Source organism: Chaetomium tenue (genome assembly GCF_020726465.1).
Source record: "Chaetomium tenue strain MPI-SDFR-AT-0079 chromosome Unknown F5144scaffold_4, whole genome shotgun sequence".
In the NCBI taxonomy this organism is placed as follows: Eukaryota; Fungi; Ascomycota; class Sordariomycetes; order Sordariales; family Chaetomiaceae; genus Chaetomium; species Chaetomium tenue.
In genome coordinates, this window is record NW_027117332.1 from 2,516,453 (window position 1) to 2,541,556 (window position 25,104).

Genomic DNA, 25,104 nt, shown 5'->3' on the forward strand with positions numbered 1-25,104 from the left:
TCACGCCCTTCTGCCTTGATCATAAAGTTTGAACGTTAGGCAAGAGTGCCAGACTGCGCATACCCAGGAGTCGAACCATTAGCCGGGTATCCGATAATCTTAGATGGATCTAGATGGACATGCCAACATTGTCATTGTACCGTGACGATCTGTGTACCTTCTCGACCGAGAAGCAGGTTGGACTTTCTGCCTCCCAGGTAACATGTCTTACTCGTTTCCCGGTGTCCAAGAACGGAGCCAGTTGAAGACGGACACCATCCGGGGTTACTTGATCCCCCCAGTATCCACCGCCTCAGAAACCACATCCCCCAAACCACCACGGTCGTCCCACCCAACCCAACGTTCGGATCACTCTGCCCCATGTCCAGATGCCATCCTCCCCAGACTCAAACATCACCCCATCCCATACACGTAATTACACGCTGGGACCGACTCATTGCTGCAAAAGCTCGGGGTAGATTGTCATGACATTAACTACCACACCCACCGCCAAGTCTCCCTCCATAAACGCCAGCAGACTCCCAAAACCAAGGCCCCTATCCCCTCCACCTCAGCCAGGAAACGCCATGGCTAGCAAAACCCGTCTTTTCTCTGCCATCCATCGTCGGTGGATATTATGATACATACAAAAGACATACAAAAATCCCGCTCCACTCCCTGAACGAACCCCCCCCCCCCCCCCCCCAAATTTCCTCCGGTTTGTCAAGTCCCTTGTCAGTCGTACTCGTGATACGGGGTGTCGCGGTCTCTGCTCACTAGAGCCTGACAACTTTGTCACGGCTGACCTTCGGGCTTGCCTTCTTGTCCAGATATCACAACAAGTCGCTCTTAATCCTCTTGTACCGGACAGACGCAACGGAAAGCGTAGGCGAAGGTGGCGGGTCAGTTCTCCTAGCTCTTCTAGATCTTCGGCGGACAGAAGCAGGGGTAGGTTTCTTGCCCCTGGCACTGCGGGCCTTGTCTTGGGTATAAACCACGCTTGCATCTTCCTTGTGCTCTTCCGGGGGAGGCGGATATTCCGGCCCAACGCCAGTATGATAAGTGTGAAACTCAAAAGCAGAACCTATGGAACCCAAAGAAAATAGGGAAGTAGGAGTCAGCAAAAAATACATCACCCCCTCCAGTAATAATATGTTTTAGGCAATCATCATCGAATAAGGCACAATGGCCTTATCCACGACTGGCTCACGTCTCGAAGTCATCTCGGCCTCGTTGCCCCACTTGTCGAACCAGCCGTTCTCCTTTTCCCTGGCGCTGTCGAAAGCCTGTCGGCACTCCTCGGGGAGTAGGTCGCGGATGTCGTCCGGCACGGACCGCAGGTCCTTGAAGGGCGCCAGAAAGTCGGCTGCCGCCGAAGATTCGTGGTCGGCCTGTGAGGTGCGGAAGGGCACGTCGTAGGCCGCCACCGAGACGCCCGCGGGCGGTGTCTCGAGATGCATGTCCATGACGAGGAAGTTGCGCGAGATGGATGGTTTGATGGCAGGGAACATGGTGGAGGAACCGGCAGATGGCTGCTCGGGCTCGTCGCCGTCCACAACCTGCTCGATCCGTGCGTGCGTTGGTTGCATAATAGCCGGGTAGTGCATCTGGTTGGTCTGGATGTCGTAAACGCCGTTGCGATTGGCGCGGCGTACGGCGGAGAGCATGCTGTTGAATTGGCTATGATGGGGTCAGTAATCACTCCATTGAAGAGAACGAGACACAAACTCACCTGGCCTCCCTGGCGTGTTCCAGCTGCCAGTTGACATCGTTGACGGCAACACGCCGCTTTTTGGTGTCGATCTTGACGTTCTGCTGGGGCACCGAGGGACCCCCTGAATGGTACACCGCGCTGGCGCCATGCCAAGCAACGTACTGGTTCTTGTTGTACGGTTTGTCGGCGTCGTAGACATCCGTAGGGTCGGCCAGCTCGCCTTCGACTGCACCCTCCTCGCGTGCCTTGGCGACCTCGTAGTCATCGATGATGCGGCGCCCGCCGACAATGATGAGGGCACCGAACTCGCGGAAGACGGAACGAGCCGTGACGATGCCTATTGAGCGACCTTTGTAGCTGTGAGGGATGATATCCCGCTCAATCATGTCGCGTTTCTCTTCGTCGTTGACGATGATCTTGTAGAGCTTTTTGTGCTTCGTGAAAAAGAGGTACGAGTCGCGGAAGCCGACGCAGCGGGCGGGCTCGGTGGAAAGCATGTAAAGGCGGTCGCCACGGTTTGCAAGCGTGAATGTTCGGCATCGATACTCGCGCCCATCCTCGAGATTCCCTAGCTTGTCCACTTTTTTCTCGCCCTCGGGATCCTGGGGAAGGTCGACCTCGTCGTTGACAATGTCCAATACCGTGCCATCCTTGTCGATCGATTGCTGTGTGGGTTGGTAATGCTGCCCTTTACGTCCACCACGCCCACGCCAGCCTCCACGGCCGCGGCGGCGTGGCGTGGCATCGGGGTTGGGAGGCTCGATCGGCAAGGTGTCCCAATCCGGGGGCCTATTCTTTGGCGGCCTTCCCAATCGTCGGCGACGGATGACAGGCTCGGGTGGCGGCGTTGGAGACTTGGCTTCCTCCTCCTCTTCTTCCTCCTCTGGGGCTTCTTCCTCGGCGGCAGAGCCGTCGTCCTTGTCGGCCTCCTCGTCTACTTCTGGTTCGGGCTCGGCGTCCTCGGCGTCGGCCGCATCGGGCATGCGCTCATCTTCATCGTCGAGACCGTCGAAAGTTTTGGGCGTGCTCTCTGCAGATGGAAGCGCACGGTTAATCAATTTGATCCTGGGAAGACGATGTGAAGAGCGGGATGCCATGGTGTGGGATCATGCCACTGGACTTTTGGGAGAGTGATGAAGTCCGTTCGCAGGGAGAGGGGTTGACCCCACTCGAAGTAGTGTTGAACTATAGTGGAGAGATCAAGGTGGTCAAGTGCAATCGCAAGGTGGGAGATGCACAACCGGCTGTGCGCAGCCTGCTTGTTGCAAGTACCCGGTCCGCTGGCTGCTCCTGTTCTTGGGTCTGCAGCAGCTGCTTTGATGCTTGTGGAACTGGCGATGTCCAAGCGACGTTCTACTGCTACCACCTGGTTGCAACAACCTGAATGGGGAGAGTTGGTTGCAAAATGTAGGATTGTTTTTGTTTGCAGGGTGTGGCCGGCCAACAATGGATGATGATGTGATGGATCGAGGGGCAGATCATCAGAACTAGAAGAAGGACTTACCAAGCGCTTGTTGCGCGCGCTTTGCAGCTGCACGACTGGTTCGTCGAGCGGGCATCGTAAGCCGTTGTTTGTAATGGTACGACGACGCTCTCCTCGACTGGTCAAGGCGGTGTGTCAATTAGTGCAAAGATCGAGGATCAATGTTGCCGCGGCAAGTGGGTAGGCTCGGTGTCGGGAGACGCGAATTGCCAGAGGGAGGACGTGGATTTTGGCGGTTTGGCAGGAGACGCTCGGACCAATCGCACGGCATCGCGGCAGTGCGAGGCGAGAGGGAGTTTGAGCTTCACACTGTACTCTTGCCCGTGCAGTGGTGTCAATTTTAGTTAGGTGTGTCAAAGGGTCTTGTTCAATGAATGGCAACTACGAGAAAAATGAATTTCATCAATTTCATTTATTGCGCTACATGTCGTCCCTAATTACGCAAGTGGTAACGCTTCTATGCTGACGGGAAGTGGTGCAGGCAACCCGCTAGTATCCATTGTCCTTGGGCCCCTCCCGAATAGGTGAGGCCGCATCCGACCGGACTTTCTAGATACCTATTCAGCCTCCGAAACCGACCCAAATGGAATCAGCTTACCAAAATGAGCAAGAAACAGGGCCGCTGCCAATCTGTCGAGCCCTGCTGGCGTCGTTACGTTTCCAGTAAGGACGCGCTGCCCGTCCCACCATAGATGTCCATCAGCTGTCACGCTGCATCATCTATATATGCTATGGGATACCAAGTGGTTCATGCAACCTCGTAGTTGTGAGGCTGTCTCGTCCACATCCATGCTCTGCCGATCGATACCTGCCAGTCCGCTAGTGAGGCGCGGTGCGGTTATCGGAACCAAGTGAGTTTTGGTGGTTTGAATGGCGTATTTTCGGCGTAATACGCGAGGGCTGATTCGGCGGTTAGTTGACCGGCACCTTGTCGATGTTGGTCAAAACTTCGCTGAACATCTCCTCGGAGAAAACATCCTTGGTCAAGATGGTGTCCTTTGCGGCATACAGGTATCGGTATGCGGTCTTGACAGTCCCATCGCTGACGCTGGAAACGACGGAGATCTGCTTGGTGCTCCGTGGCTCCCCAACTAGGTGAGACGCCATGTAGATGCAGGCGGCGGCGACCGAGAGGGGGGAACGGCCAGCGAGGTCCGAAACCTCGGACGATTTCTCGGCCAGCCGGCGAGCGACGCTTTCGACACGGACGGCGTTGCGGAATCCGAGGTTGCTACAATAACGGATGCACAGTTCGTCGGCCGTCGTGGAACCCTTAGCGGTGTACTGCTGGCTGTAGCCCGTGGCCTTGGCAACCTTGTCCTCGCCGCCCATCTTCTGCAGGAAGGACTCGAGCTGTTTGAAGACGCGCCCGATCTCCTTCTTGGACACCTTTGTCAGGCCATAGACCTCACGGAACGTCCGCGGTACGTTGGTCTGCCGACAAGCGATGAAGATGCAGCCAGCAACGATGGCCTCTTGTGATTTACCTTTTAGGGCCTTGTTGTCGTCAACCATTTTGAAGATGTGCTTCGCTGTGTTGGCGACCTGAGTGCCCGCGTTGATGCTGTCGGTCAGCGCCTGGATGTCTCGGTATGCCTGAAGGAGGACCTTGGTGCCCTTGTCCTGGTTGATCTTGTTTTGGAGATGTGCCAGGTTCTTGGCACCCTTTCCGTCGAACGCGATGGCCGTTTGCAGCTGGTCACCGTCGATCATGAGGTTGGGCGCGTCACCGACACGAGAGGGGTCGTCATTCCCATTATCGTCACCCGAGAAAGTGCGCCATTCGGAGCGTGTATCAATGATACGATCCAGAACGAGGCCGCACGTCTCGCAAACCATGTCGCCGGAGGAGTACTCCTCGACAAGCCGGGGCGGGTCCTCCTTACATTCGGGGCAGATCAAGATGCGGTTGAGATCTTCGCGAAACTCGGCTTGCTTGCCAGCCTCTTCAAACGGAGAGAAAGCACTCGCCATCTTGGCTAGTACTGCGGAGCGCGAAAGGGACGCTGGTGATGAAAATGTGGCAAAAGTCGGTTGGCTTTCGGTGGGATTTGTGGTGGCTGGTTTGCGTTTTTCTTGGCCAGCGATAAACAGGCAACTGCTATTAAACGCTGGGGCTCGAGGAAAATGGGCCGGACAAGCCAAAAGGCGTAGTCGCGCGCTTGACGATGAACGTTTTGTTATGAAATCAAGCCGTGCAAGCGGGCAATTGTGGGTGTGTGCCCGTGGTGGGCGCCTCGAGCGACTGTTCTGAAGACCAGCGAAGGCGTCCGAGAGGGTTCTCTCAGAACAAAGAACAGCACCGTCGGGTCGGGAAGAATAGTCGTCGCAGGTAGCCTTGAGAGGGTAGACTTCGATGACGGCGGATTGTCAGATCGGTCGCACGGCACTCGAAAATGGATTTCTAGGAGTTGTCGGCGGTTCCGAGGGAATGTAGCGAGCGGCGGCTGTAACGAAGGGCGAAATCAGCCAGGGGAGGGGGGGAGGAGAGAGGAGATGAGGTCAAAGGAAAGCGAAACAGAAGGGAAAGAGGCGTTCCTGTTATGTCAGCCACACTGCTGCCTTTCCAAAAGCGGGCGGTGTGGGGCTGTTTCGTGCTGGCTAGAACGAATGACTCAGCCGAGAGCCCTGGGCGGGCTCAGCCTTAACTCGGTAACTATCCGTAGTTTGGAGATGTTTTTTGATCTGCAGCGATCATGTTTCCACGATGATGATGACGAACAATTTAATCTTTGATGGCATAATACAGCGTACTTTACTAGATTGCCTCTCACACATCACACAGTACTAAATCGTACATACATCATCATCAACAACAACAACAACAACAACAACAACAACAACACCCATTCCACACCTCACTTGTTAGATAAGGTAGGTTTTTGGGCTTCAACTCTGCATCTGGCCAACCATGAGTCTCCAAACCCGAACATGGCTTTTTGGGGGGTTTCCTGCGCTGCTTCCGCGTGGCGTCAAGACAGACGAATCCCATCGACCTTCTGTTGCCAAAGACTTCCGATTCACGGCCCACCATGGCCGAAACACCGTAGGCGCTCAATGCCCGCTGACCGAGCACGCCTCGTGACCCCTCGGAGTCCGAACTGCATTCTATCGTTGTCGTCCTCCGCATGGTGACTTCAACGCCTGCCGGTCGCGGTCGGACCGAAAGGCCTATCGCATGGTTCTTGGCCTGGTTGCCTAGGCCATTCCTTCTCGGCTTGGTGCGTCGGACGGTCTGAGTTGTGTTCTCTGAGCCGCCCCTTTCTTTTGAACATCCTCCTTCGGCGGGCTTGTTCAAGTTGGAGGGCTTCGGTCAAGACGGCCGGGTGGCGGCGGCGGGCTCACGGACGGCGTCCGGCTAGGCGACCGGTGCATCGCTAGCATGGGGAGGGTGAGAACGGGCGGTTCGCTGGCTACGCTGGTTGCAGGGTGCCCGCGGCCCGACTCGGATCGCTCCTTTCGCACTTTGGCTTCCCACTTCTTCCAGTCATCCTTCAGCTTGGCCGTCTCTTGCCGTTCCATCTCGGCCAGCTCTCGGTCGATCTGGTTCGCCATCGCGGAGAACCCGCTCCCCGCAGAGTACGAGGACCGCGTCGCAAGTGACTTGTTGATCATGTGCTTCCTGTGCGACTCCAGTTCTAGAAACGGGTCGCTGTCCTCCATCTTTCGCCTCTTGATGATCTCTTCTCGTGTCAGGTACGGGTGGAGTTCCTGGTCTCTCCTGATCTGACGGCGTTTGGTGTACTGAATGAGGATGAAGGCAACTGTGCCCCCGACAACGATGAGCCCGCCCACGGCGGCGGCCACGATCCACACCACCGTGTTGGTTGTGCTGGGGGCCACATTGTCCTTACTGGCATCGTGCTGTGGGTCGGGGCCCCGAATACCGAGGCTGGAGGCGATAGCAGGCATTCTAGCGAGCGCAGATGGCAACTCAGCAAAAAGAGGCGTTATTCGCACGCTGTGGAAGAAATGCTAGGAGCAAATGGGATGCATTCCTTTCAGGGGTAGGAGGCTCTGGTTTGAGGCGTCCGGGGAACCGCCAGCCTTATACCGCGTCCACACCCTCTCCGGCTCGGAAACCAAAAGCCACGCAGGGCGGGAGCACCGCCGAGAATCACTATAAAACAACGGTAAGGGTGCGGCGCAGAGAAGGTTCTATAATTGGAGGGCTGGCGCGCTTCTGCCGGAAGATCTGCGCGCCGCCTACACTGCACCACTACACGGAGCGCCGGAGTGGGGGAGGCGGGTGAGCAGGCCATCCCGTTCGTGTCCCTTGCGCGACTTGCGTTTGGCTGTCTCGTCCTACCTCAAGAGGACCTTTCAGGCGCGGGTGAGGCGCAGCGCGGGGCTGCAACATCGGCAAATACCACCGCTACGCAGCTGGCCATCGGACTGCTCGACCCGTTTTATCCACTGTCTCAAAAATATGGCGTTATCCAACTCGTGATTGAGTTAAGGCGGCCCAGGGCGGATTGGGAACCGACTGTTCTATGCCCGCTTACTGTGTTGTATACGTATGTGCACCCTTTTTCTTTTCCGGTTGATCCATAGTTTGTGTAAGTCGTTCAGGAGTTTCCCGATGCTCGTGTTACCGGACACTGGTGGCCAGTCAAGAATAGGCAAGACAAATACCGTCATCATCAGCTGGTGCCACCAATTTGTTTGCCCCGAATAGGAATGTAGATGTCGAACTCAAACCGCCATCTGACCATTTATGTCATGATTGCCCAACTCCCTCGGTTTGCATCAACCCTGACCAGCTTGCCAAGACACAGCTTGACGATTACGAGCTGTGATCCCGATAACTTGCAGCCGAGAGCCATGTGGCATCGAAATGCAAGGAAGGGTGACAGCACCAAAGTAAGACGAGTCCAAGTTGGTGTAGCAAGACCTGTACGCAACGACCATTTTCCACTAGCGATGGATAGCTCGGTGAGCTGAAGCGTTGCAGCGCGGCTGGCATGCATTGTAGTATTATTGTACATCGTACATGAAATATCATTACCATCAAGGTATCTGTGTCTATCTATTGAGTAAATTTGAGTAAATTACTACTACGAATAAAACCGTCCAGGGTATCCAAACGCAACCACCACAAACCACAACCACAAGCGCCACCCCGAATAACGCCGATGCCATGCAACGCCATGCCCCAAAAACCACCCATCACCACCACACCACATTCACCGCCCAATACCAAGACCATCCACACACACAGAGACACACATACACACACGCACAGCTCACCTCAAAGAACGCCCCACCACCCCCTCCGACTTCTCATCCCCCCACCTCCCGACCTCATCCAACTTCCCCCCCAAACTGCTCGACACGCGCGAACTCCCCGCCTCGCCCGGTCCCCGCCAGTCATCCATCATCTCAGCCCCCCCCTCCTCGCCCGGCCGTTCGCGCAGCGTGCCATCCACCGACGGCCGCTCGCGCGCCGCCATCCCAGCCAACCCCACCCCTCCTGCCCCCACCGCTGCTACTGCTGCTGATGCCCCGTGCATAGAAAACAGGGCCGGCTCGAGATCGTCACCGCCGCGGTGGCTGCTGCTGCACTGGGTGCTGCTGCTGCGCGTGCGCACCCATCGTCGCCAGGTCAGGCTGATGGAGGAGTGCTCCGTGTCGGCGGCCGAGAAGCGCGGGTTGAAGCTCGTGCGGGGGTGGTTGCTGTTGGTGAGGGTCGAGGGGCTGGATAGGCGTGGTTGGGGGGATGCTGCTGCTGTTTTGGGGGCGGTGGTGCGTCGTCGTCCGAGGAGGGGGAGGAGGGTGTTGTCGAGTTGGTAGCGGGTGATGGGGATGTGGAGGATGTTCCAGAGTCTGTGTTGAGGGCGGGTGAGGTTAGTTTGTGCGTGGGAGGGAGTTGGAGGGATGGGGCTCACCCTTCGACGCAGAGAAGGATGTACACCACCAGCGCGGCGAAGAGGGTGGGTAGACCCCAGTAGGTGTAGTCTTGAGGGAATGGGTCGCCCAACCCCATGTAGACCAGGAAAAGGGCGAGGTAGGCGATGCCGCAGGTGAATCGTAGCCCCAGTCCCCAAGTTGGCCACGGCTTCTTCGCCCGGAAGATTGTAACGACGTCAACGGCAACGTCCGTGAAGAGGAAGCAGATGAGAATAATCGCTTCGATGCTGAGTAGCGCAAAGCCTAGTTAGCACCGTCATGGGACAGACGACCCCCATCCATGACCTGGACACCACTCACCTCCTGTAACTCCCCATATCCTCCCGCAACACACGCATAGCATATGCAAATATCGCCAATAATACCAGACATGGGATGGCGTGTAGAACCCCGTTCACCAACCGCAGCCACACGCTCCAATCCCGACCCTCGGTCTCCACCGGGGAATCCTCCACCTCTGCAGCCGGGAAGGGGTTCGTATCGCTGGTGATAGCATTGCTGTTGACGTCCTCTGCAGAGCGCCCATACCAGTAATAGTCCATAGAACGCTCGGAGATGGACGCCGCCGGTGTTCGTTCCGACATATCCTCAGTGAAACGGGACTGTCGTCGTGGGCCGAGCCGTGATCTCCCAGTGGGAGTGAGCGGCGACGAGGTGAAGGGAGTGGAAGGCGTCGGTAATGAGGTTGGACGCGGCGTCATGGCTCTATTCGGTGTTTGGGCCATGGCGGGCGCTCTGGTGTTGGACCCGTGAACGGATGAAAGCGGTTGCGATGTCGTTACGGGGGCTACCTAATAACGAATGGATATTCGACAGCCGATGAGGTATCTGGATACACAACGCATCTCACACCGCTGGAAAGCGTGAACGAGCCTGGAGTTGATGGTTTCGAGGCCGAAAGTCGGGCGGAGGAGAGCGGGATGGAGTCCCTCAAAACATGGGACGCTCCGCCCTGCTGGGACTCAGCAAGCCCAAGCCGGATGTAGGTTTAAAGATCCCCTGCGCAACAGAACAACCTGGGATGTGTTCCCTTTTTTTCGATTTTCAAGGGGGCATCAGACGCCAGCGTGGTGTTGGAAGGCTATGTGCGGCACAAACAGGGGCACAGGCCGCGCCCGATATCATCCAACGGCGGCGCTGCAAAGGGGAGCCAACACACAACGCTTGGCCGAATAGGCAGCCCCACGAGCTCAATTCGGGATCAAACAGCCTGCCATCGTCCCAATCTAGTGGAAGGATGGAAACGAGGGGCAGGAGGCCCAACTTTGGGCCTCAAACGGGGGCCAATCGGAAGATAACGAAGCTTTGCAGAAAAAATCGAGCACCACGAGGCAGAGGAATAATTAAACGGCTCGATAAGAACCCCATTGTTACATTCGCTGGCTGGCAAAGCGGACTTGGCCAGGAACCGACGCGTCCTAGCTCGCCTGGGTAAAGAGAAACCGGGGCGAGCCGAGCAACGGCCATTCTAACGGCTGCAGGGAAAGCTAGTCCATCCAGGGTTTTCAGGGGTCCCAGGTGGCTCTGCCGGGCCGCTGAAGGAACGGCCAGGGGAAGCAATCTGGGGAAACAGGGCTGACCCATGACGAAACCCATATTTGCCCATCACTCTCGTGCCATCATTTCGATCTTGGGTCTTGTGACCTTTGAACCGACACTTGTCGGAAGACCGAATCGCGATAAAAAGAGCAGCTGGCCGACAAGGAGCTTTCAAGTATTGCGAGAGGTGGGCTCCGGGGATGCAACTCCCCAACTGCCCCTAATGGTATCTGAGACGTGGGCAACGGCACGGATGGAACTTGCGGCGCGGCCAGGGAAAGGATCTCGCTGGTGGGGGGCTAGTGCCACCAAAAAAAGATGTTTAAGCGCGATGCGCCGCTGCCAGATTCAGCTAAACAGCCGCCATCGCCAGATCCCGACACTAGCTCAGATTTGCCTTTTAACTTCATGGTCAAAAAGAACGACGCAGACTGGAAGCTAGCGCGCCAGGGCTTCCGAGGAAACCACAGTGCGAGCTAGCCGCCTGGTCCGCCATCGAGACCGTGACTCAGAAGTATCTGTAATGTATCATCACCGCCAGTGTCAAGCTGGGATTTCTGGCATCCTCATGATATCAGCGTGGTGCCTTTAACTTTGCCACTCTCCATCTTGGCTGTCCTGGCGCCGAACTGAATCTGCGGCGATGTTAGTGTGGGTGGCGCTGGGGAAACAGGCATGGACAACTCACGGCGCGCTTCTTCTCCTTTGCCGTATTTACCATGCCCAGCTCTAGCGCCAGCAGGCGGAGTACTCTCTTGCCGGCCTCAACACCGCTGGCATCCTCGCCATTCTCGAAATCGCACTTCTCCCAGGCCGGGGTCTCGACGGCCCACCTCACCAAGCGCTCGTCTAGAAACGGAAATCTCACCTCCTTACCCCAGTGGGCCAGAACTCGATCGTCCCGGCCCAAGTTACGCTTGCCCAGCCGCCCGACGTCAAGCAATAACTCATCAACCAACCCGGGGTAGCCTCGTTGTTGGAACGCGGAGGGGTGGCGAGAGTATCCGCCGAAGAGCTCGTCGGCGCCTAGGCCAGACAAGAGAACCCGGGCGGGGGACCGATATGGAATCGGAGAGAACCTGGGGATTTCGGTGGAGAAACCTTGGCCACGAGAAGCAAAATAGAGTGCGTATGCAATGGAAAGATCCATCTCAGTATTGTGAGGATGGATCAGGGAAATGACTTGCTGGCGGTGTGCCTGTGTTTCGGCGTAGGGAACGTTTACCTAGATGGTTTCAGAAAGGTGCTTCACAGGAAGTGCAAAAGTAAAACTTACAGCCACAAAGTGGAAGGCTCGCCCAGGACAGACTGTTTGCAACTCTGCAAACGACCGCCTTCCGGTAATCCTGTCCGGGCAAGCCTCGTAAAAGTCGGACAGATTGCTATTCTCCTTTCGAAGTTGAGCAACCACCCGAGGGTTCTCGAAGGCGACATTGAGCAGATCAATGGCTTGATCCGCGTCGAGTATATCGTGGCACAACCTGGCCAACACAGTGCAGTCAAGACCACCGGAGAACAAAACGGCGACTCGAGTCCTGCCGTTGGTACTCGATGCCGGTGGAAACGGTATGTTGAGGACCCTTAGCCTCAACGACTCAAGCAGCTGCTCCTTGAGGGCCACCACTGAAGGTGAACTGGGCGTCAACTGACAGCAGCCAGTGGGCAGCGCTTGGTTGAACCTGCCAATGCCGGAGACCTGGAGAAAGTAAAGTAAGTCTGACAGGACGGCCGACCACGATCGAACGCACAACTCGCAGCCGACCAAGCAAGCGTACTTACGAAATTAGCGGCACCCTCGCCAACAACCCAATCGTATCGCTTTGGGCTCGCCTCTTCGCCCACGGCCACCACATAAATCCCATCAGCCTCAACCTCTCTCCACCCTTCCCCCGCCTCGCCGGCGACACTGCATAGTGCCAGCCCGTCTTGACCCGTCGTAGCCATCAAAAGCGACCGCCTCCCCAGCCGGTCCCGGCCAAAGAACACCATATCAGCGGCAGCATCATAATAAACAAATGCGAACGGCCCCTCAATGTCTCGGAGAACACCCAGCACGGTGTCCACCTGACCAGTAGCAGCAGCGAGCCTCGCAAAAACCACCTCCCCATCATTCCCCACCACCCGCTCACCATCAACACCACGACCACCACCGCCACGACCACCACCAACCCTCCACGCCTCCCCATTCCAGCACAGCACCGACCCCCCACCGGAACGGTCACCAGCAGTCAGCGGCTGCTGCGCGACATGATCGCCACGCAGGGCCAGCACCGTAGACGTAAAGCGCAGCGACCAGTCGGTTCCACCATCGTCGACACGTCGCACAAGGCGGTCGACCTGGCCAAAATGATCCGGTCCTCGCGCGTGGAGGCAGCGGCGCAGGTCGGGTGGGAGGTCGGCGGGCGGAGGGGTGCGGGAGAGGGTGAAGTGGATGCCGCACATTTTGGGGTTGTGGTGTGGTGTTTGTTTGTGTGTGTGTGTTTGGTGTTTGGTGGAAGTCGGGAATGAAGAGGTTGTTGAGTTGGGGTTGGGCAGGGTGGAGAAATGATGCAATGGAAATGAAATAAGCGATGAAATACCTAACTAGCTAAAAGAGGAACTTGAAAAATGAAGGCCAAGAGCTGCGACGCGACCTGCAGATCTCAAAATGCTTGGCGATTTGTTTCAAGCGGCAGGTGCAGGTGCTGACTCAGCGAGTCACCAGAAGAGCATGAAGAATGGGAAGTCGCTCCTTCCTCAACGGCAGCTCAACAAGTAAAATTGTCAGGGGTATGTCAATATTGCCCCTGAATCAAAAAAGAAGATGCCCTCAACACCACAGAATCAAAAGATAATGATTCACATTAGCTTCTGCTCGTTTCGATCGAGCGACCTCCGGGTTATGAGCCCGGCGCGCTTCCGCTGCGCCAAGAAGCTTTTTTTGTGAATAGTCGTGAACTGTTGAGAATTGGGAAGAAACGTTAACCTTAAGTAGGAGGGACTTATTCACAGAACAGCACCTTTTAGCCGAAAGAAAGGCCAAAGAAAAGCTAAAGAAAACCGAAAACAAAAGCCAAAAGAAACACCAAAAGAAATGTCAAAGGGAAAGCCGAACTCGAAGGCAGAGCAATAGTTAAGAAAACGGTAAAATGCAAAAGAAACCAGGAAATGAGAACGAAGTCAAGGAAACAGAGCAAAAGAGATCAGATATAAGAGAGCCGAATAAAATGAAAACTAGACTTTGGGCCTCCGAATGTCCTTTCTTTCCTTCCTTTAGTCAAGGGTTTGGTCAACGTCTACACTAAGAGTTCGGCTTTTTTTGTCCATGGGGTGACTGTAACATCACCATGGTGGAAGAACACTAGCCATCATTTGTGTTACTGCTGCGACTAGTTTGCCGTTCAAGTGGGTGAATGAGTGTCTGCTTAAGTGGCTGTTTCATCATCAACTGGGTGGCTATTATTGGCTTCACGTTCTCTGGTCCACAGCACAAAGGTACGACAGCAACACCAAATTTATACAGAGAGGCTGAAGCAACCTTGACCCCTTCTCTGGGCGAGCATTGCAAATTACTGACACTATCCAGGCAATGCAGATACACCAAAACATGCAGCCAGACAACCCACCCATTCCGCTCGATGCCGCTTACAAAAAAAGAAGGAGGCAGAGGAGACGAGGAAGAGAAGAATTACGGTAATTAGAGTCAAAACCGAACCCACGGCCAACCCAGTCTTCCATTCCCATACGGCGCTGAACGAACCCTTCCAACCCCCCTCCTCCATTATACCAGGACCAGCGCCAGCTCAAGTCGACAGCGCGAGACAAGCATCAACCGCTAATCCAACCCTGCCATTGTCAGTCAGTAAACCTCCTCCCATCTCAGAACGGGTCAAGTACATACCTCCCCTCCTTCTGATACACCACATCGCTAATAATATCCCGGTCCAAATCCGGAAACATGCCCGCCAGGGTCTCCACCACATTCGCATGCTCGGCGCGATGCAGGCGCTGCGCCTCGGCCGTCTCGGCACTAGCCTGGCGCGCGGCCGCTTCCTCGGCAGACAGGCGCTGGCGGGCGCGCAGGTCGCCGTCGCCGCGTTCCGGCTGCGGGGTGCGGGCCGGGCTGGCAATGCTCGCGTTGGTGCCGGCGGTGCCGGCGGCAGACGACGACGACGACGAGGGCTCGTCCGAGAAGATGCGGCCGATGGTGCTGAGCGGCTTCTGGATGGAGCGCAGCAGCCCGGTGATGGCGGCTTTTTCGTCGCTGCCGCTGTACTCGCCGCTGTCGCGGGGCTCGTTGGACGAGGTGGAGCGGCGGGGGCTGGCTGGGCGGTCGACGTCGAGGGAGGGGCGGGTTGAGGAGGGCCCTGACTCCCCTAGGTGTGGCGGCCGTAAGGAGGTTGACTTCTCGGAATGGGATGGGGGCGGCGGCGGGGATTCGGCGCGGTGTTTCTCTGCGATGGCTGAGACGGCGGCCTCGACGTTGTTCTCGAACTCTTCGTCTGTGATGGTCAATGTCGTGCGGTCCATGTTCTCGATGAACTGGATGGCGCCCATCTGAGACGGTTAGTACGGCTCGGGATTGGGGAGTGCGCGACGCACCAATGACGAAAGGTAGTAGCCAGCCTCCCCGCCCAACTTCTCCTGGTTACGGAACCTCAGGATGTACTGGACGTTCGAGACGAGATGTTCCGGATTCGCTTGCAGCACGACGTAGATCAACATCGGCATGAACGAGTCGGCAGACGAGTCCGACTTGGTGTGTTTGAGTAGGCCTGGAAACGTTAACGTCAGTGGCTCTCAGACACTCAATCACCCGGATTTCTTGACCACTTACCGAAGATGACTTTACAGCAATTTAGGACGCATATAATCTTGTCCCGTGGTGCACGGTAAGACTTAATTTTAAGCAATTCTGTATTGTGTTAGCGTGGCCCTGGGTGAGAGAGTCGTGCTACTTACCCTGCTGCGCGAGCTTCAGGAACCGCTTTCCGCTATCACTCACTGGGGGGATATCCAGATGTTCCTCCCTCACCCAACTGTAGATGTTGATCTTCTGCGCCAGGATCTCATCCCGTTCCACATCCTCCTGATGCTGGCCCCGCCGCCCTGGGCCCATTACTCGGTCTGCCCCCCGCTTCTTTTTCACCCCGGGCACCGGCTGGGGCGCCGGAATGGCGGGAGAAAACGTCTGGGAATATAGGCGATTCATGACGAGCTTCTCCATGCCCTCCCGGGCGTTGTCAAACTCGGTGTCCGGCACGTCCCTCCACACCTCGCACTGGGCCATCTTGTTCCCGATGAAGGCGAGAAAGTCGCTGATGATTTTGACCTGCTCATGCACCATCCACTGGCGCTTCCCAAACTCGGAAAGAAACGATTTGAGATATCGTGCCACTGGATCGGCCTTCTTATTGCGCAGCTGTTCTAAGAAGCGGTGGAAGTCAAACGGCAGTGCCGGCTCGGGTTCGGGTTCGGGTGGTGGTGGGCGGTGCAGCGAGGCGATGGGTGACATGGGGGAATCAACGCTGTCATCCCGTAAACGTCCCGAATAGCCAGACTCGTCCTTAGGGGGAACTGGGGGCCCAAAGTCCTCGCCCTCCTGTTTTGATCTCGTACTCCCCAGCGATGAGGTCGATACATTGAGACCAGGAGCATCTTGGAACTGATGTGCGGCGGCAGGAGCCAGGGGCTCCAAACTTGACTTTCGAGGAGGGTGTTGGATCGGACCGCCCAATAGTGGTGAGGCTATCTCTAGCCTGGGACTCATGACCTCCTCGGCACCGGGACCGCCGCCAAGCTCACTGAACTGCTCCATAATGCTCTGGATCTCAGACCTAGACCCATGCTCCTGCTCGTCCTCGCTAGTGTATCTCTTGTCGTCGTACGCGGCATCGGACCGCGTGGGGGATGGATCGTCCGATCTCGACCGGGGGGCAGACGAGGGCGCTCGGGAGGGGGGTCGAGAACACGTCGGGGTAGGTGGGGTGGGATCAACGTAAGTTTTTGATTCGGCGGTGAGGTATTGCGTGGCTGTGGTGGTCGTGGAGAACGTGGCTGGCTTCAAGGTCGCGATCGAAGAAGACATCAAGTCGCTATCTTCGGGTAGTTTGTCTTGTCGCGTAGATCCACCGAGGCTCTGCGATGCGGCTTCGGAGTTCTCATCCACTTGATTTCCCTTCCCATTGCTAAGGTCTAGCAAATCATCCTCGCTAGCAGCCGCCCTCTGGGCCGCACTGGTAGTCGCATCCGGAGAGGCGTCTCGGGGCGCCTGTTCTGAAAAGGGGGACATGTCTCCATTCCCTCGGATTGTCACATCTTTGTGGATATCGGACGGGCTCGAGAAAATGGCCTCCTGGTCGTGGGGAGACATGCAAGGAACCGCGAAGCACTGGCGCAAGATGAGTTGGCGAAGGTGAGTCGGTCTGGGAGAGCTGGGCTCTGTTCGGGCTGGACGCCTTTAGACGAGGTGTTGGTGCAGACGGGAGTGGGGTAAGGTTGATGGGAGTTTTGTACGGGTGTGTTGTGTTATATTAGGTCACCGCAAGCACCCCCAAGAGGTAAAACGACGGCGTGTTGTTTTCGTTGTGTTGGTAGGCAAGGCTGTTGTTATGTTGAACTGCGAAACTGCCAAGATGCATTAGCTTTGGGCCGTTGACGTCCCATGCCCACCCCGCAATGCTAACACAGCCCACCCAGGGTTGGCGATGGTGGGGTCACGGTGCCCCGAACATCCGCACAGGACCTCAACCCCAACCCGGAAAGCCCCATGAACCAAGGCACCAACGCCCAAACTCTGTCTTCACATTACTGACAATGGGTGTCTTCATCAAACGAGGTCAAGTGATAGCCTTGAGTTGCGGTTACGATACAATAAGTCGAGAGTGGGCAGTAAGTAAGCATTTTTCTTTTCTGAAACTTCCGATCCAGCGATCGGATAGTTATAACTAATTAATTGTCTTACATATCCTCGCAAGCCATCCACTTATCTAAGGTACCTTGATCAAGAATGGCCAACCTATTTCAGGGCTGTCGAAGACTCTGTACGAACCTGGGTGGGTTACCGAACGGTTTCTGGCCTGGTACCAAGCGATGAGCGGATCGGATCAGCTACTCACTACCAAGAACACAGCGCGCCGAGCAGGGCCCCTAACTAATCTGAGATGGACAACCCGAAAAAATGAACGCAAGCCTGCTTCGTGATCATCCGTGGGGGGGTGACTCCATCGGGTTGTACAAAGTAACCACTTGTCTGAGTCCCCGATCTCGCGCTAACAATCATATCAGCACTGGACACTTGGCACGCCAACACCAGCGGCCCGGGTTTGGTCGCCGGCCGAGTGGGTCCTGGACCGGCGGTCGTTTCGGGTCCGGCTCCGATAGAAGCCGGAGCGGCGGAAGGGTTATCGCGGAGACGTGAATCACAGCACCTATGCTCGGAACTTCAGAAGTAAAACCGTTGCGAGCCCAGCACAGTATAATGCCCCCACGGAATAGCGGAAAGGCGGAAAAGCCCATTCGGCATTCACCAAGGCTCGCATGCAAGGCTTTTTCCTTGGGGCTGGTGTTTTCCATGATGATCTCAGCTTGAAAAGAAAAATTGGTAAAAGTACCACCCAGCTTTTCGGAAATATGGCTGCCTTTGGGCCGCCTGGGGGTTGGCTGTCGTTTGATTGGGCGCCTCTAGTCCTGCCGTTTTGTGCTTTCCGGTTCTCCTTATCCCCATCAGTTCCAGCCTGACGAGCTTAGTTTGAGTCATTGTTTTGAGCCTTGATCGTTTAACCACCAATTTCGGAACGCCACCTATCTAACGAGCGCGGAGATCCTTGGGACGACCATGAGCGGGAACGACGGCGGAGCAGGCGGAAATGAGGTCGCCAGTCTGGCAGTTGCCATCGTGGCGTTGGTGGTTGCTCTCGTGGCTCTAGTGGGCACAACAGCCCAGGTGTTTCAACAGTACCTAGCCACCGCCGTGGGCTATTCGAATTGCGGCAAGAGAGTCATGGGTCCTTGGGCCCGCCACACGAAGTTGGTTTTCCATCCTTGGGAGCTGCGCTTCGAAGTGGTCTTCAGAAGTCCCGATATAACTGTTGTGACTCTCCGCCCGGATCAAGCTGGAAGCGTCAATAGCATGCAAAGTTGGGATGTGGAAGAGCCAACACTCCTCCGGCAACCGGGATTAGCTAGAGAGAACAGCAGGAACGGGATCGCCGACTACTCAGCAACCTGGCTGGACTTACTATCCACTGTGCACGAAATGCTACGTTACGGCGTGCCTTCTCCCGGATTTCAGGGCGAGATGGTATCAGTGGAGGTGCAGGCCAGGCTTCAAACGTTGGACCTTATGCCGGAAGGCGTGAAGAAGCCATACGCAACGACCACGTTGAGCAGCATCGTGGTTCTTGCCGCAATGCTGGGCCTCCACTGGAAACAGTTTGACCGTAAAAACGACCGATACATAGCTGATGGTAACGGGCTGATGTTCACCGGGTTTGCGGTCCCACACCTTGGAATCATGTTCTCCTTTACCTGCCACGGCACCCCGAGGTTCTCACCGGCTACTCGTGTTGTCCCCTCAATCGGGCTTCTCGAATATTGTTTTGGCTTTGTTCCTACAATTTTGCGGCCGGTAGATGCCCCGCGCCCCGTATATCTTACGGATGTCCCTCGAGATCTCGGCACACTGCGACTGGGTAGCCCTTCAGGGATTGCGAGCACGCTGGCGTTGCTCCAATGCGACAAACATATTATCGAATCTATCGGTTCGTCTGAACACATATTCCCAGGTAGGTACACTTGCTCCAGCCATCCACTATTACAGACGGCCTCGTCTAACCTCTGCGTTCATAGTGCTGTTCGAGCTTGTGGGGATGCTCGGACGGCCCATGCATATTCGAGGCATCGCCGGCCGCACACTGCCGAATCCATTGCCGTACCGGTGGGACGACAAAAGCTTTTCCCCGAAGAGACTACTTACCGCCTACGTCAACAGGGTCCTAGATGGCGTGGCCCAGTCCATAGGTTATGGTGAGGTGGCGAGGACGATATCTTCACTGAAAATCTTCACATCCGACCCGCAGTTTCACCTTTTGCCAGAATCGGACCCTAAGTTCTTACACAATTTGCACGACATGGTGGATTGGTGCGATGATGAGCTCTTGCAATGGGATAGCGAGTCTCGGCGAGAGATCCTCCTGGTCATAAGCACACACATCGAGACGTTTTGGGGATCGCTGTTGAAGAGCCAGGAGCCAAAACTATATGATTACTCTAGCAACCTGCACTCTGCTTTCCGTCACCTCGACAAGCTTGATCTGGAGGACCGAGAAAGAGGGCTCGTCGAGATATATTTCGATACTGTTTATCCGAGACACCGGCAGGATATGGGCCCGCCCGACAAACCATCCCAACAGCCTTGGGGTATACTCTTTAACGAGAAGCCAAAAACGGCAGCAATATGGCCGCTGTTGATGCTGCGCATGGTATGTTGGCTAAACCTGCACACCTTCCACGCAGCGGACGTGCAGCTCCCCAAGGTTGATCTCATGGGCACACAACTACCAGTATATATCAGCTAGAAATAGCCACTTTAGCGGGTTCAAAACAGGCTTGACGGGTAGTCATATTCCAGAAGCAACGTCGTAAAGTCATGATTTATCTCAAGAGCACAGCTACCTAAAACAGACCGCCAAACCCATTCTTCTCAGCGGCTTTCCTCTCCTCTTCCTTAATGGGGAAGTCCTTGCCGGTGGCATTCTTGTACTGCTCACGGATCTGCTGAGCGATCAGGCGGTCCTTGGCCTGCTCGGCAGCGCTCTCGTTGGTTTGAGCGCCCTGCTTGAAGACCTTCTCCTGGACCCAATCGATGCCTTTTCGCAACACACTCGTCGTTAGCATTGATGATCGATGTTCTAGACCGATGACGTCACACGGTAATAAAAAAAAACTCACCCTTGTCAAGAGCGTCCTCCTTCTTCTCGCTCTCCGGGCCACCGCCGGCCAGGCCGTGGAGCTTGTCCATGAGGCCACCACCGGAGCCGGACTGCTGGGGCTGTTGCTGGGACTGCTGGCCTTGGGGCTTGTCACCCTGGACCTGGTTGGCGATCTTGTTGACGAAATCCATGGTGTGGGGTGGGTGTTGGGCGGGAAAGATGACTTTTACGGATTGAGGGTTCGTTTGGAGAGGGCTGGTAAGTACTGTGCAAGAACAAGAGGTTCACGTTCTGAAAGTAACTCAGGGTCCCGGAGAAATATAGTTGAGGGGTAAACAGGAAGGTGGGGGGAGTTCAGCTGGGTTGGACAAAGACGTGTGAAACCACCCTCGCGGGACCATGACGCGGGCCAATGGCTAGGAGATGGCGTCCTTGGCAGTAACGCGCGATGCAATTACCTTGGTCACCAGGGCAGTGCTTGTTCCTTCTTGCGGACGCCCTGCTGCGTGCGGTAAACAGAGATGGAATGTGCGGGGCAGCATCGATGACCTCAGCTCGTCAGGGAACCTCCCCGTTCAGCATTTCAGCTCGGCGGGACCGCTTGAAGGACCATCACAGTATATGCACTAAGTTTTGGCTGCCTCATGGCCGGGAAATACCGGTCTTCTCAAGCCCAATGATTTGTACCCTGTACAACCAAAACGGTACGCATTTAAGGTTGCAAAGGGACTTTTTGTGATGAGATCGAGGCCGCCCAATGTTGCTCTTACCTGCTGTGCCTGCCCAGAAGATACCATCGGGACCAAGTCCCTGCATAAGTGGGGTTAGTGGGGTAGCTCTCATGTGGCCCGTGCTTCTCCAATTTGCTCGGTAGGGGTCTTGCTGGCGAGTTCTTTGCTGTCCCCACTCCGCTCTGGAAGCTGTGGAAAGTGGATTTTGGAGTTCACCGACGAAGCCGGAGCCGCCATCGCAGCCTTCTCCATCTCAGCCTTCCCCATCTCGATACTGGCCACATCGGGCTGCACATTCCGCAGGACACTGTAGCGACTTGACAACAATTCCAGCTTCGCTACCTGGACTACCGTCTTATCAGGTTTTCAGCGGAAAAAGAAAAGAAAAAAGGATGGATTACGTTCAACAACGCATGGCGCAAGCCGCTGCCAGCACCAACGCATCCGCCAGGTACAGATCTCCCTCGAGGCGCCCCCACTCCATCCCCCCTTAAACAAACAAAGAAACCGAACTAACAACCGCCCCCCACCCTCCAGCACGCTCCTCACCCCCCTCAACGGCCTACTCCTCTCCCTCCTCCTCTACACGGCCTACACCTTCCTGCTGCGGCCCACCCCGCCACCGCAGCTACCCAAGGAGGAGCCGGCTGTCGTGTTCCGCACCTTCACGCCGCCCACGCTGCGGCCCTACAACGGCGAAAACAACATGCCCGTGTACCTGGCCGTCCGGGGCCGCGTGTTCGACGTCTCGCGCGGCCGCAACTTCTACGGCCCCGGCGGCCCCTACGAGAACTTTGCCGGCCGCGACGCCTCGCGCGGGTTGGCTTGTGGCAGCTTTGATGAGGATATGTTGACTAAGGATTTGGAGGGCCCGTTGGATAAGCTGGAGGGGCTTGGCCCGTCCGAGATGGAGGCGCTGCAGGGGTGGGAGGAGCGGTTTGAGGAGAAGTATTTGGTGGTGGGGAAGCTGGTGGCGGTTGGGGATGAGGGGAAGGAGAACTGAGTGAGATTGGGGTTGTGGTGGGTTGATGGCGGTGATGCGGTGTGGGGGAGGAGATATTTTCTGGGTAAGTTGAAGGATGGAGGGCGAGGTGTTCACGATGGTATGGCTGTCCCCGGCAAGACAACAAAGAGACATCGGCATGGTGAAGTTAGACCCGGTACGTAACGACAAACAATAGACAATCTACCCAATTTCCCATATCCCACAACCCAACCTCCATCCATCCCTCTTACTTCCCCATCCCCACCCCTTACCACCTCCCATCTAGGTACTTCACCCCCTCACAACCCCCCCCCTAATCTCCACCGCCGCCTTCTCCGCAATCCCATACACCGTCGCCATCGTATCCCCCCGCGTAATAAACGGCATCACGCTCGCATCCACCACCCGCACATTCCTCGTCCCATACACCCTCAACCCCGCATCCACCACACCCCCCACCTCCCTTGGCATCATGCTGCACGTACTCGTATACAGCGTCGACGCCCCCGCCCTCTCGCTCAAAAACCTCCCCTCCTCCACATCCCCCATGCCCTCCCCCGCCCCGGCATCGGCATCGCGCCGCAACCGTCCCGCCAACGGCTCCGCCGCCGCCAGCGTCTGCTCGATGAAGCGGACGTGGCGGGCTAGGGTGGCGCGGTCGACTGGGTGGGTGAGGTAGCGCGGGTCGATGGCGGGTTTGGTCGTGGGGTTGGGGCTGGTGATGTGGGTTGAGCCGCGGGAGAGGGGGCGGGTGAGCAGGGCGGCGATGGTGATGTATTGGGAGGGGGGTGTGGTGGAGGGGGGGGAGGGGGAGTTGGAGGGTTCGGGGGCGCGGCAGGGTACGAAGACGTAGTAGCCTGATGCGGAGGTGGGTGTGGTGAGCGTGGCGCGGGTGAGGGCGGTAGCGGCGGCGGTGTAGGCGGGTGTGGATTTGGTGTTCTCTTGCGGGGTGGTGAGGGTGGCGAGGAGAGCTTCGGCGTCGTGCTTGCCGGCGTCGGTGGTGAGGCCCGGGAAGGGGAGGTGGGCCATGGTGTTGCAGTTGGTGCGGGACAGGGGGCCGCGTCTGGCGGCGTAGGCGGCCGTGGCGGCGGCGATGGCGTCGGGGTCCTGCCGGGTGAGCGCGTCGATGGTGTCGAAGCCGGGCTCGCCGTCGTCGATGGTCTCGAAGGACAGGAGGCTGAGCGGGTGGTGCTGCAGGTTCTCGCCGACGTAGGGGTTGTCGACGACCACGTCGATGCCGAGGGATTGGAGGAGCTTGGCGTCGCCGATGCCCGACAGCTCCAGGAGCTTGGGCGAGTGGAAAACGCCAGCCGAGAGGATGACTTCCTTGCGGGCGGCGACGGTCGATGTCTCGCCGTTCTTGGTGTACTGCACGCCGGTTGCCACAGCGTCGTCGGCAGCCTTGTCGAACAGGACTTTGTCGACCGTGACACCGGTCCAGACGGTTAGGTTTGGACGACCCTGGACCGGAGTGAGGTACGCATTGTTGACGTAGCTCCTGGTTTTGGTCTCGGGGTGGACGGCGTCAGGGTACAAGACTACGCCGTGAATGTCGCCTGAGACGGGGTCATTGTAGGCGGGATATCCGAGCCCAGCCAAGGTGTCACGCCAGATCTGGGGCCACTTGGTCTCCTCCTCGGGAATGTTGGTCTGAATGGCACCGTCGTTGTCAGACTTCTGCCCGTCAGTCACGGTGTACGTCTTCTTGAGATGCTTCGAGAAGCTCTCCCAGTCCCAGCCTGGGTTGCCGAGCTGCGCCCATGCATCGAGGTCCTCCCTGGCGCCGACAACAAAGTTCATGGCGTTGAGGGCACTAGAACCCCCAAGGAGGCGGCCTTGGGCGATGGTCATCTCCCTGCCGCCCAGTGCATCCTGTGGGACACTCTTGAGCTGCCAGTCGGAGTCTGTACCTTGGAGTTGCGGCCACATGGCAGGGATCTTGACCCGGGGGTCGGCGGAGAGATCCTCGCCTGCCTCGACGACGAGAACCTGCACATTGGCGTCTTCCGACAGGCGAGTGGCCAGAACCAGGCCGGCAGTACCGCCGCCTACAATGACGAAGTCGAATTCGGAGGTCATGGTGGCGGGAGTCGGTGGTTAGATGGGCAATCAAGTTCTCAGGCTGGAGAAGAAAGCTCTAGAAGATGTGAGAACTGGGGGCAATGTAAAGCGTCTGGTCGAGAACTTGATGGGAGGCAAATATGGGCATATTTAAAGTTACAAAGACCGTCCGTCAAATTCCCCCTTCAGCCATTAGCGTGCCAATCGACCGAAATGGAACATTCCACAATGTACGGGCGTGTCTGTTAACCGTCAGCATTCATCGAGCATCTCGATGATTCTTGATGATTCTTGATGATTCCAGCTACTTCGAGGCTGTCATCCTTCTTCAAATTTTGTGGGGGTTGGAGCTGGAGGTGTGTCTCATGCGGGGATGTAAGATGACGGGACGGGCAAGGGGTTCCGCGTTTGTGAGATGAGTGGTTGGACGACCAAAGCGAAACCGAAGGCCACAGGAAGCACGATGGATGAGGAAGGGTAAGCTAACTTTAACTTCAAATAGGGCGAGATACATACTGGCGGATAACATAAAGATCCTTTAGCTAAAGGGGTAGGGACTTTCTTGGTCCGAAATTGCTAGGGAGTTCCCGGGGCATCGTCCTGGGGCTATTTAGGTGAGGTGCCAAACTAAGCTCAAATCTACTAAGGAGTGGTGGGAGGTGGAGGAGATTTGTAGAAAAAATAGGCGGTACAACGGCAGCTGGGACCTACTTGTGAGGTAGAAGGGTGGAGAGGAGATATGGGAGCCCTATGAGAACGTAGTAGAGACGGAGGCGCTTGACGAGTATAAG

The 25,104-nt window shown here is 56.6% G+C and overlaps 11 protein-coding genes and 1 non-coding gene across 12 annotated transcripts; 3 read left to right on the forward strand and 9 right to left on the reverse strand.

The window, feature by feature from the left end:
• Nucleotides 1–682: 682 nt before the first annotated feature.
• Nucleotides 683–3,527, reverse strand: F5144DRAFT_573005 (chromatin remodelling complex Rsc7/Swp82 subunit-domain-containing protein). The gene is made up of 3 exons (XM_066788938.1): nucleotides 3,198–3,527; nucleotides 1,712–2,723; nucleotides 683–1,659 (listed from the first exon to the last, which is right to left on the reverse strand). Exons 1-3 carry the CDS (start codon nucleotides 3,250–3,252, stop codon nucleotides 1,137–1,139), a joined length of 1,590 nt encoding a protein of 529 aa, XP_066643217.1. The 5' UTR covers nucleotides 3,253–3,527; the 3' UTR covers nucleotides 683–1,136.
• Nucleotides 3,528–4,088: 561 nt separating this feature from the next.
• Nucleotides 4,089–5,150, reverse strand: F5144DRAFT_489652 (cyclin-like protein; the record flags this gene model as incomplete). The annotated part of the gene is made up of 1 exon (XM_066785746.1): nucleotides 4,089–5,150. One exon carries the CDS (start codon nucleotides 5,148–5,150, stop codon nucleotides 4,089–4,091), a length of 1,062 nt encoding a protein of 353 aa, XP_066643218.1.
• An 835-nt stretch (nucleotides 5,151–5,985) lies between these two features.
• Nucleotides 5,986–7,088, reverse strand: F5144DRAFT_491710 (uncharacterized protein; the record flags this gene model as incomplete). The annotated part of the gene is made up of 2 exons (XM_066785879.1): nucleotides 5,986–6,366; nucleotides 6,522–7,088. The coding sequence occupies 2 exons, from the start codon at nucleotides 7,086–7,088 to the stop codon at nucleotides 5,986–5,988; spliced, it is 948 nt and encodes a 315-aa protein (XP_066643219.1).
• A 1,205-nt stretch (nucleotides 7,089–8,293) lies between these two features.
• F5144DRAFT_649493 (uncharacterized protein) lies at nucleotides 8,294–9,811 on the reverse strand (the record flags this gene model as incomplete). Its single annotated transcript, XM_066792970.1, has 3 exons — nucleotides 8,294–9,002; nucleotides 9,065–9,313; nucleotides 9,387–9,811. 3 exons carry the CDS (start codon nucleotides 9,809–9,811, stop codon nucleotides 8,423–8,425), a joined length of 1,254 nt encoding a protein of 417 aa, XP_066643220.1. The 3' UTR covers nucleotides 8,294–8,422.
• A 1,045-nt stretch (nucleotides 9,812–10,856) lies between these two features.
• F5144DRAFT_240390 (asparagine synthase-domain-containing protein) lies at nucleotides 10,857–13,172 on the reverse strand. Its single transcript, XM_066783351.1, has 4 exons — nucleotides 12,405–13,172; nucleotides 11,902–12,321; nucleotides 11,314–11,850; nucleotides 10,857–11,260 (listed from the first exon to the last, which is right to left on the reverse strand). The coding sequence occupies exons 1-4, from the start codon at nucleotides 13,065–13,067 to the stop codon at nucleotides 11,192–11,194; spliced, it is 1,689 nt and encodes a 562-aa protein (XP_066643221.1). The 5' UTR covers nucleotides 13,068–13,172; the 3' UTR covers nucleotides 10,857–11,191.
• Nucleotides 13,173–13,469: 297 nt separating this feature from the next.
• On the reverse strand, nucleotides 13,470–13,541 carry F5144DRAFT_t111. The gene has a single exon. It is a non-coding gene; the product is annotated as a tRNA-Met (tRNA).
• A 460-nt stretch (nucleotides 13,542–14,001) lies between these two features.
• F5144DRAFT_573032 (uncharacterized protein) lies at nucleotides 14,002–17,261 on the reverse strand. The gene is made up of 5 exons (XM_066788939.1): nucleotides 15,567–17,261; nucleotides 15,442–15,519; nucleotides 15,207–15,379; nucleotides 14,506–15,161; nucleotides 14,002–14,450 (listed from the first exon to the last, which is right to left on the reverse strand). The coding sequence occupies exons 1-5, from the start codon at nucleotides 16,975–16,977 to the stop codon at nucleotides 14,408–14,410; spliced, it is 2,361 nt and encodes a 786-aa protein (XP_066643222.1). The 5' UTR covers nucleotides 16,978–17,261; the 3' UTR covers nucleotides 14,002–14,407.
• A 1,049-nt stretch (nucleotides 17,262–18,310) lies between these two features.
• On the forward strand, nucleotides 18,311–20,356 carry F5144DRAFT_240588 (uncharacterized protein). Its single transcript, XM_066783355.1, has 2 exons — nucleotides 18,311–19,390; nucleotides 19,455–20,356. The coding sequence occupies exons 1-2, from the start codon at nucleotides 18,442–18,444 to the stop codon at nucleotides 20,180–20,182; spliced, it is 1,677 nt and encodes a 558-aa protein (XP_066643223.1). The 5' UTR covers nucleotides 18,311–18,441; the 3' UTR covers nucleotides 20,183–20,356.
• On the reverse strand, nucleotides 20,187–20,880 carry F5144DRAFT_573036 (uncharacterized protein). Its single transcript, XM_066788940.1, has 2 exons — nucleotides 20,556–20,880; nucleotides 20,187–20,473 (listed from the first exon to the last, which is right to left on the reverse strand). Exons 1-2 carry the CDS (start codon nucleotides 20,725–20,727, stop codon nucleotides 20,280–20,282), a joined length of 366 nt encoding a protein of 121 aa, XP_066643224.1. The 5' UTR covers nucleotides 20,728–20,880; the 3' UTR covers nucleotides 20,187–20,279.
• On the forward strand, nucleotides 20,840–21,325 carry F5144DRAFT_240550 (uncharacterized protein). Its single transcript, XM_066783353.1, has one exon. It carries the CDS (start codon nucleotides 20,985–20,987, stop codon nucleotides 21,273–21,275), a length of 291 nt encoding a protein of 96 aa, XP_066643225.1. The 5' UTR covers nucleotides 20,840–20,984; the 3' UTR covers nucleotides 21,276–21,325.
• Nucleotides 21,326–21,496: 171 nt separating this feature from the next.
• Nucleotides 21,497–22,407, forward strand: F5144DRAFT_240515 (cytochrome b5-like heme/steroid binding domain-containing protein). The gene is made up of 2 exons (XM_066783352.1): nucleotides 21,497–21,718; nucleotides 21,805–22,407. The coding sequence occupies exons 1-2, from the start codon at nucleotides 21,660–21,662 to the stop codon at nucleotides 22,268–22,270; spliced, it is 525 nt and encodes a 174-aa protein (XP_066643226.1). The 5' UTR covers nucleotides 21,497–21,659; the 3' UTR covers nucleotides 22,271–22,407.
• Nucleotides 22,408–22,543: 136 nt separating this feature from the next.
• F5144DRAFT_592927 (uncharacterized protein) lies at nucleotides 22,544–24,331 on the reverse strand (the record flags this gene model as incomplete). The annotated part of the gene is made up of 1 exon (XM_066790408.1): nucleotides 22,544–24,331. One exon carries the CDS (start codon nucleotides 24,329–24,331, stop codon nucleotides 22,544–22,546), a length of 1,788 nt encoding a protein of 595 aa, XP_066643227.1.
• Between the last annotated feature and the right edge of the window lie 773 nt (nucleotides 24,332–25,104).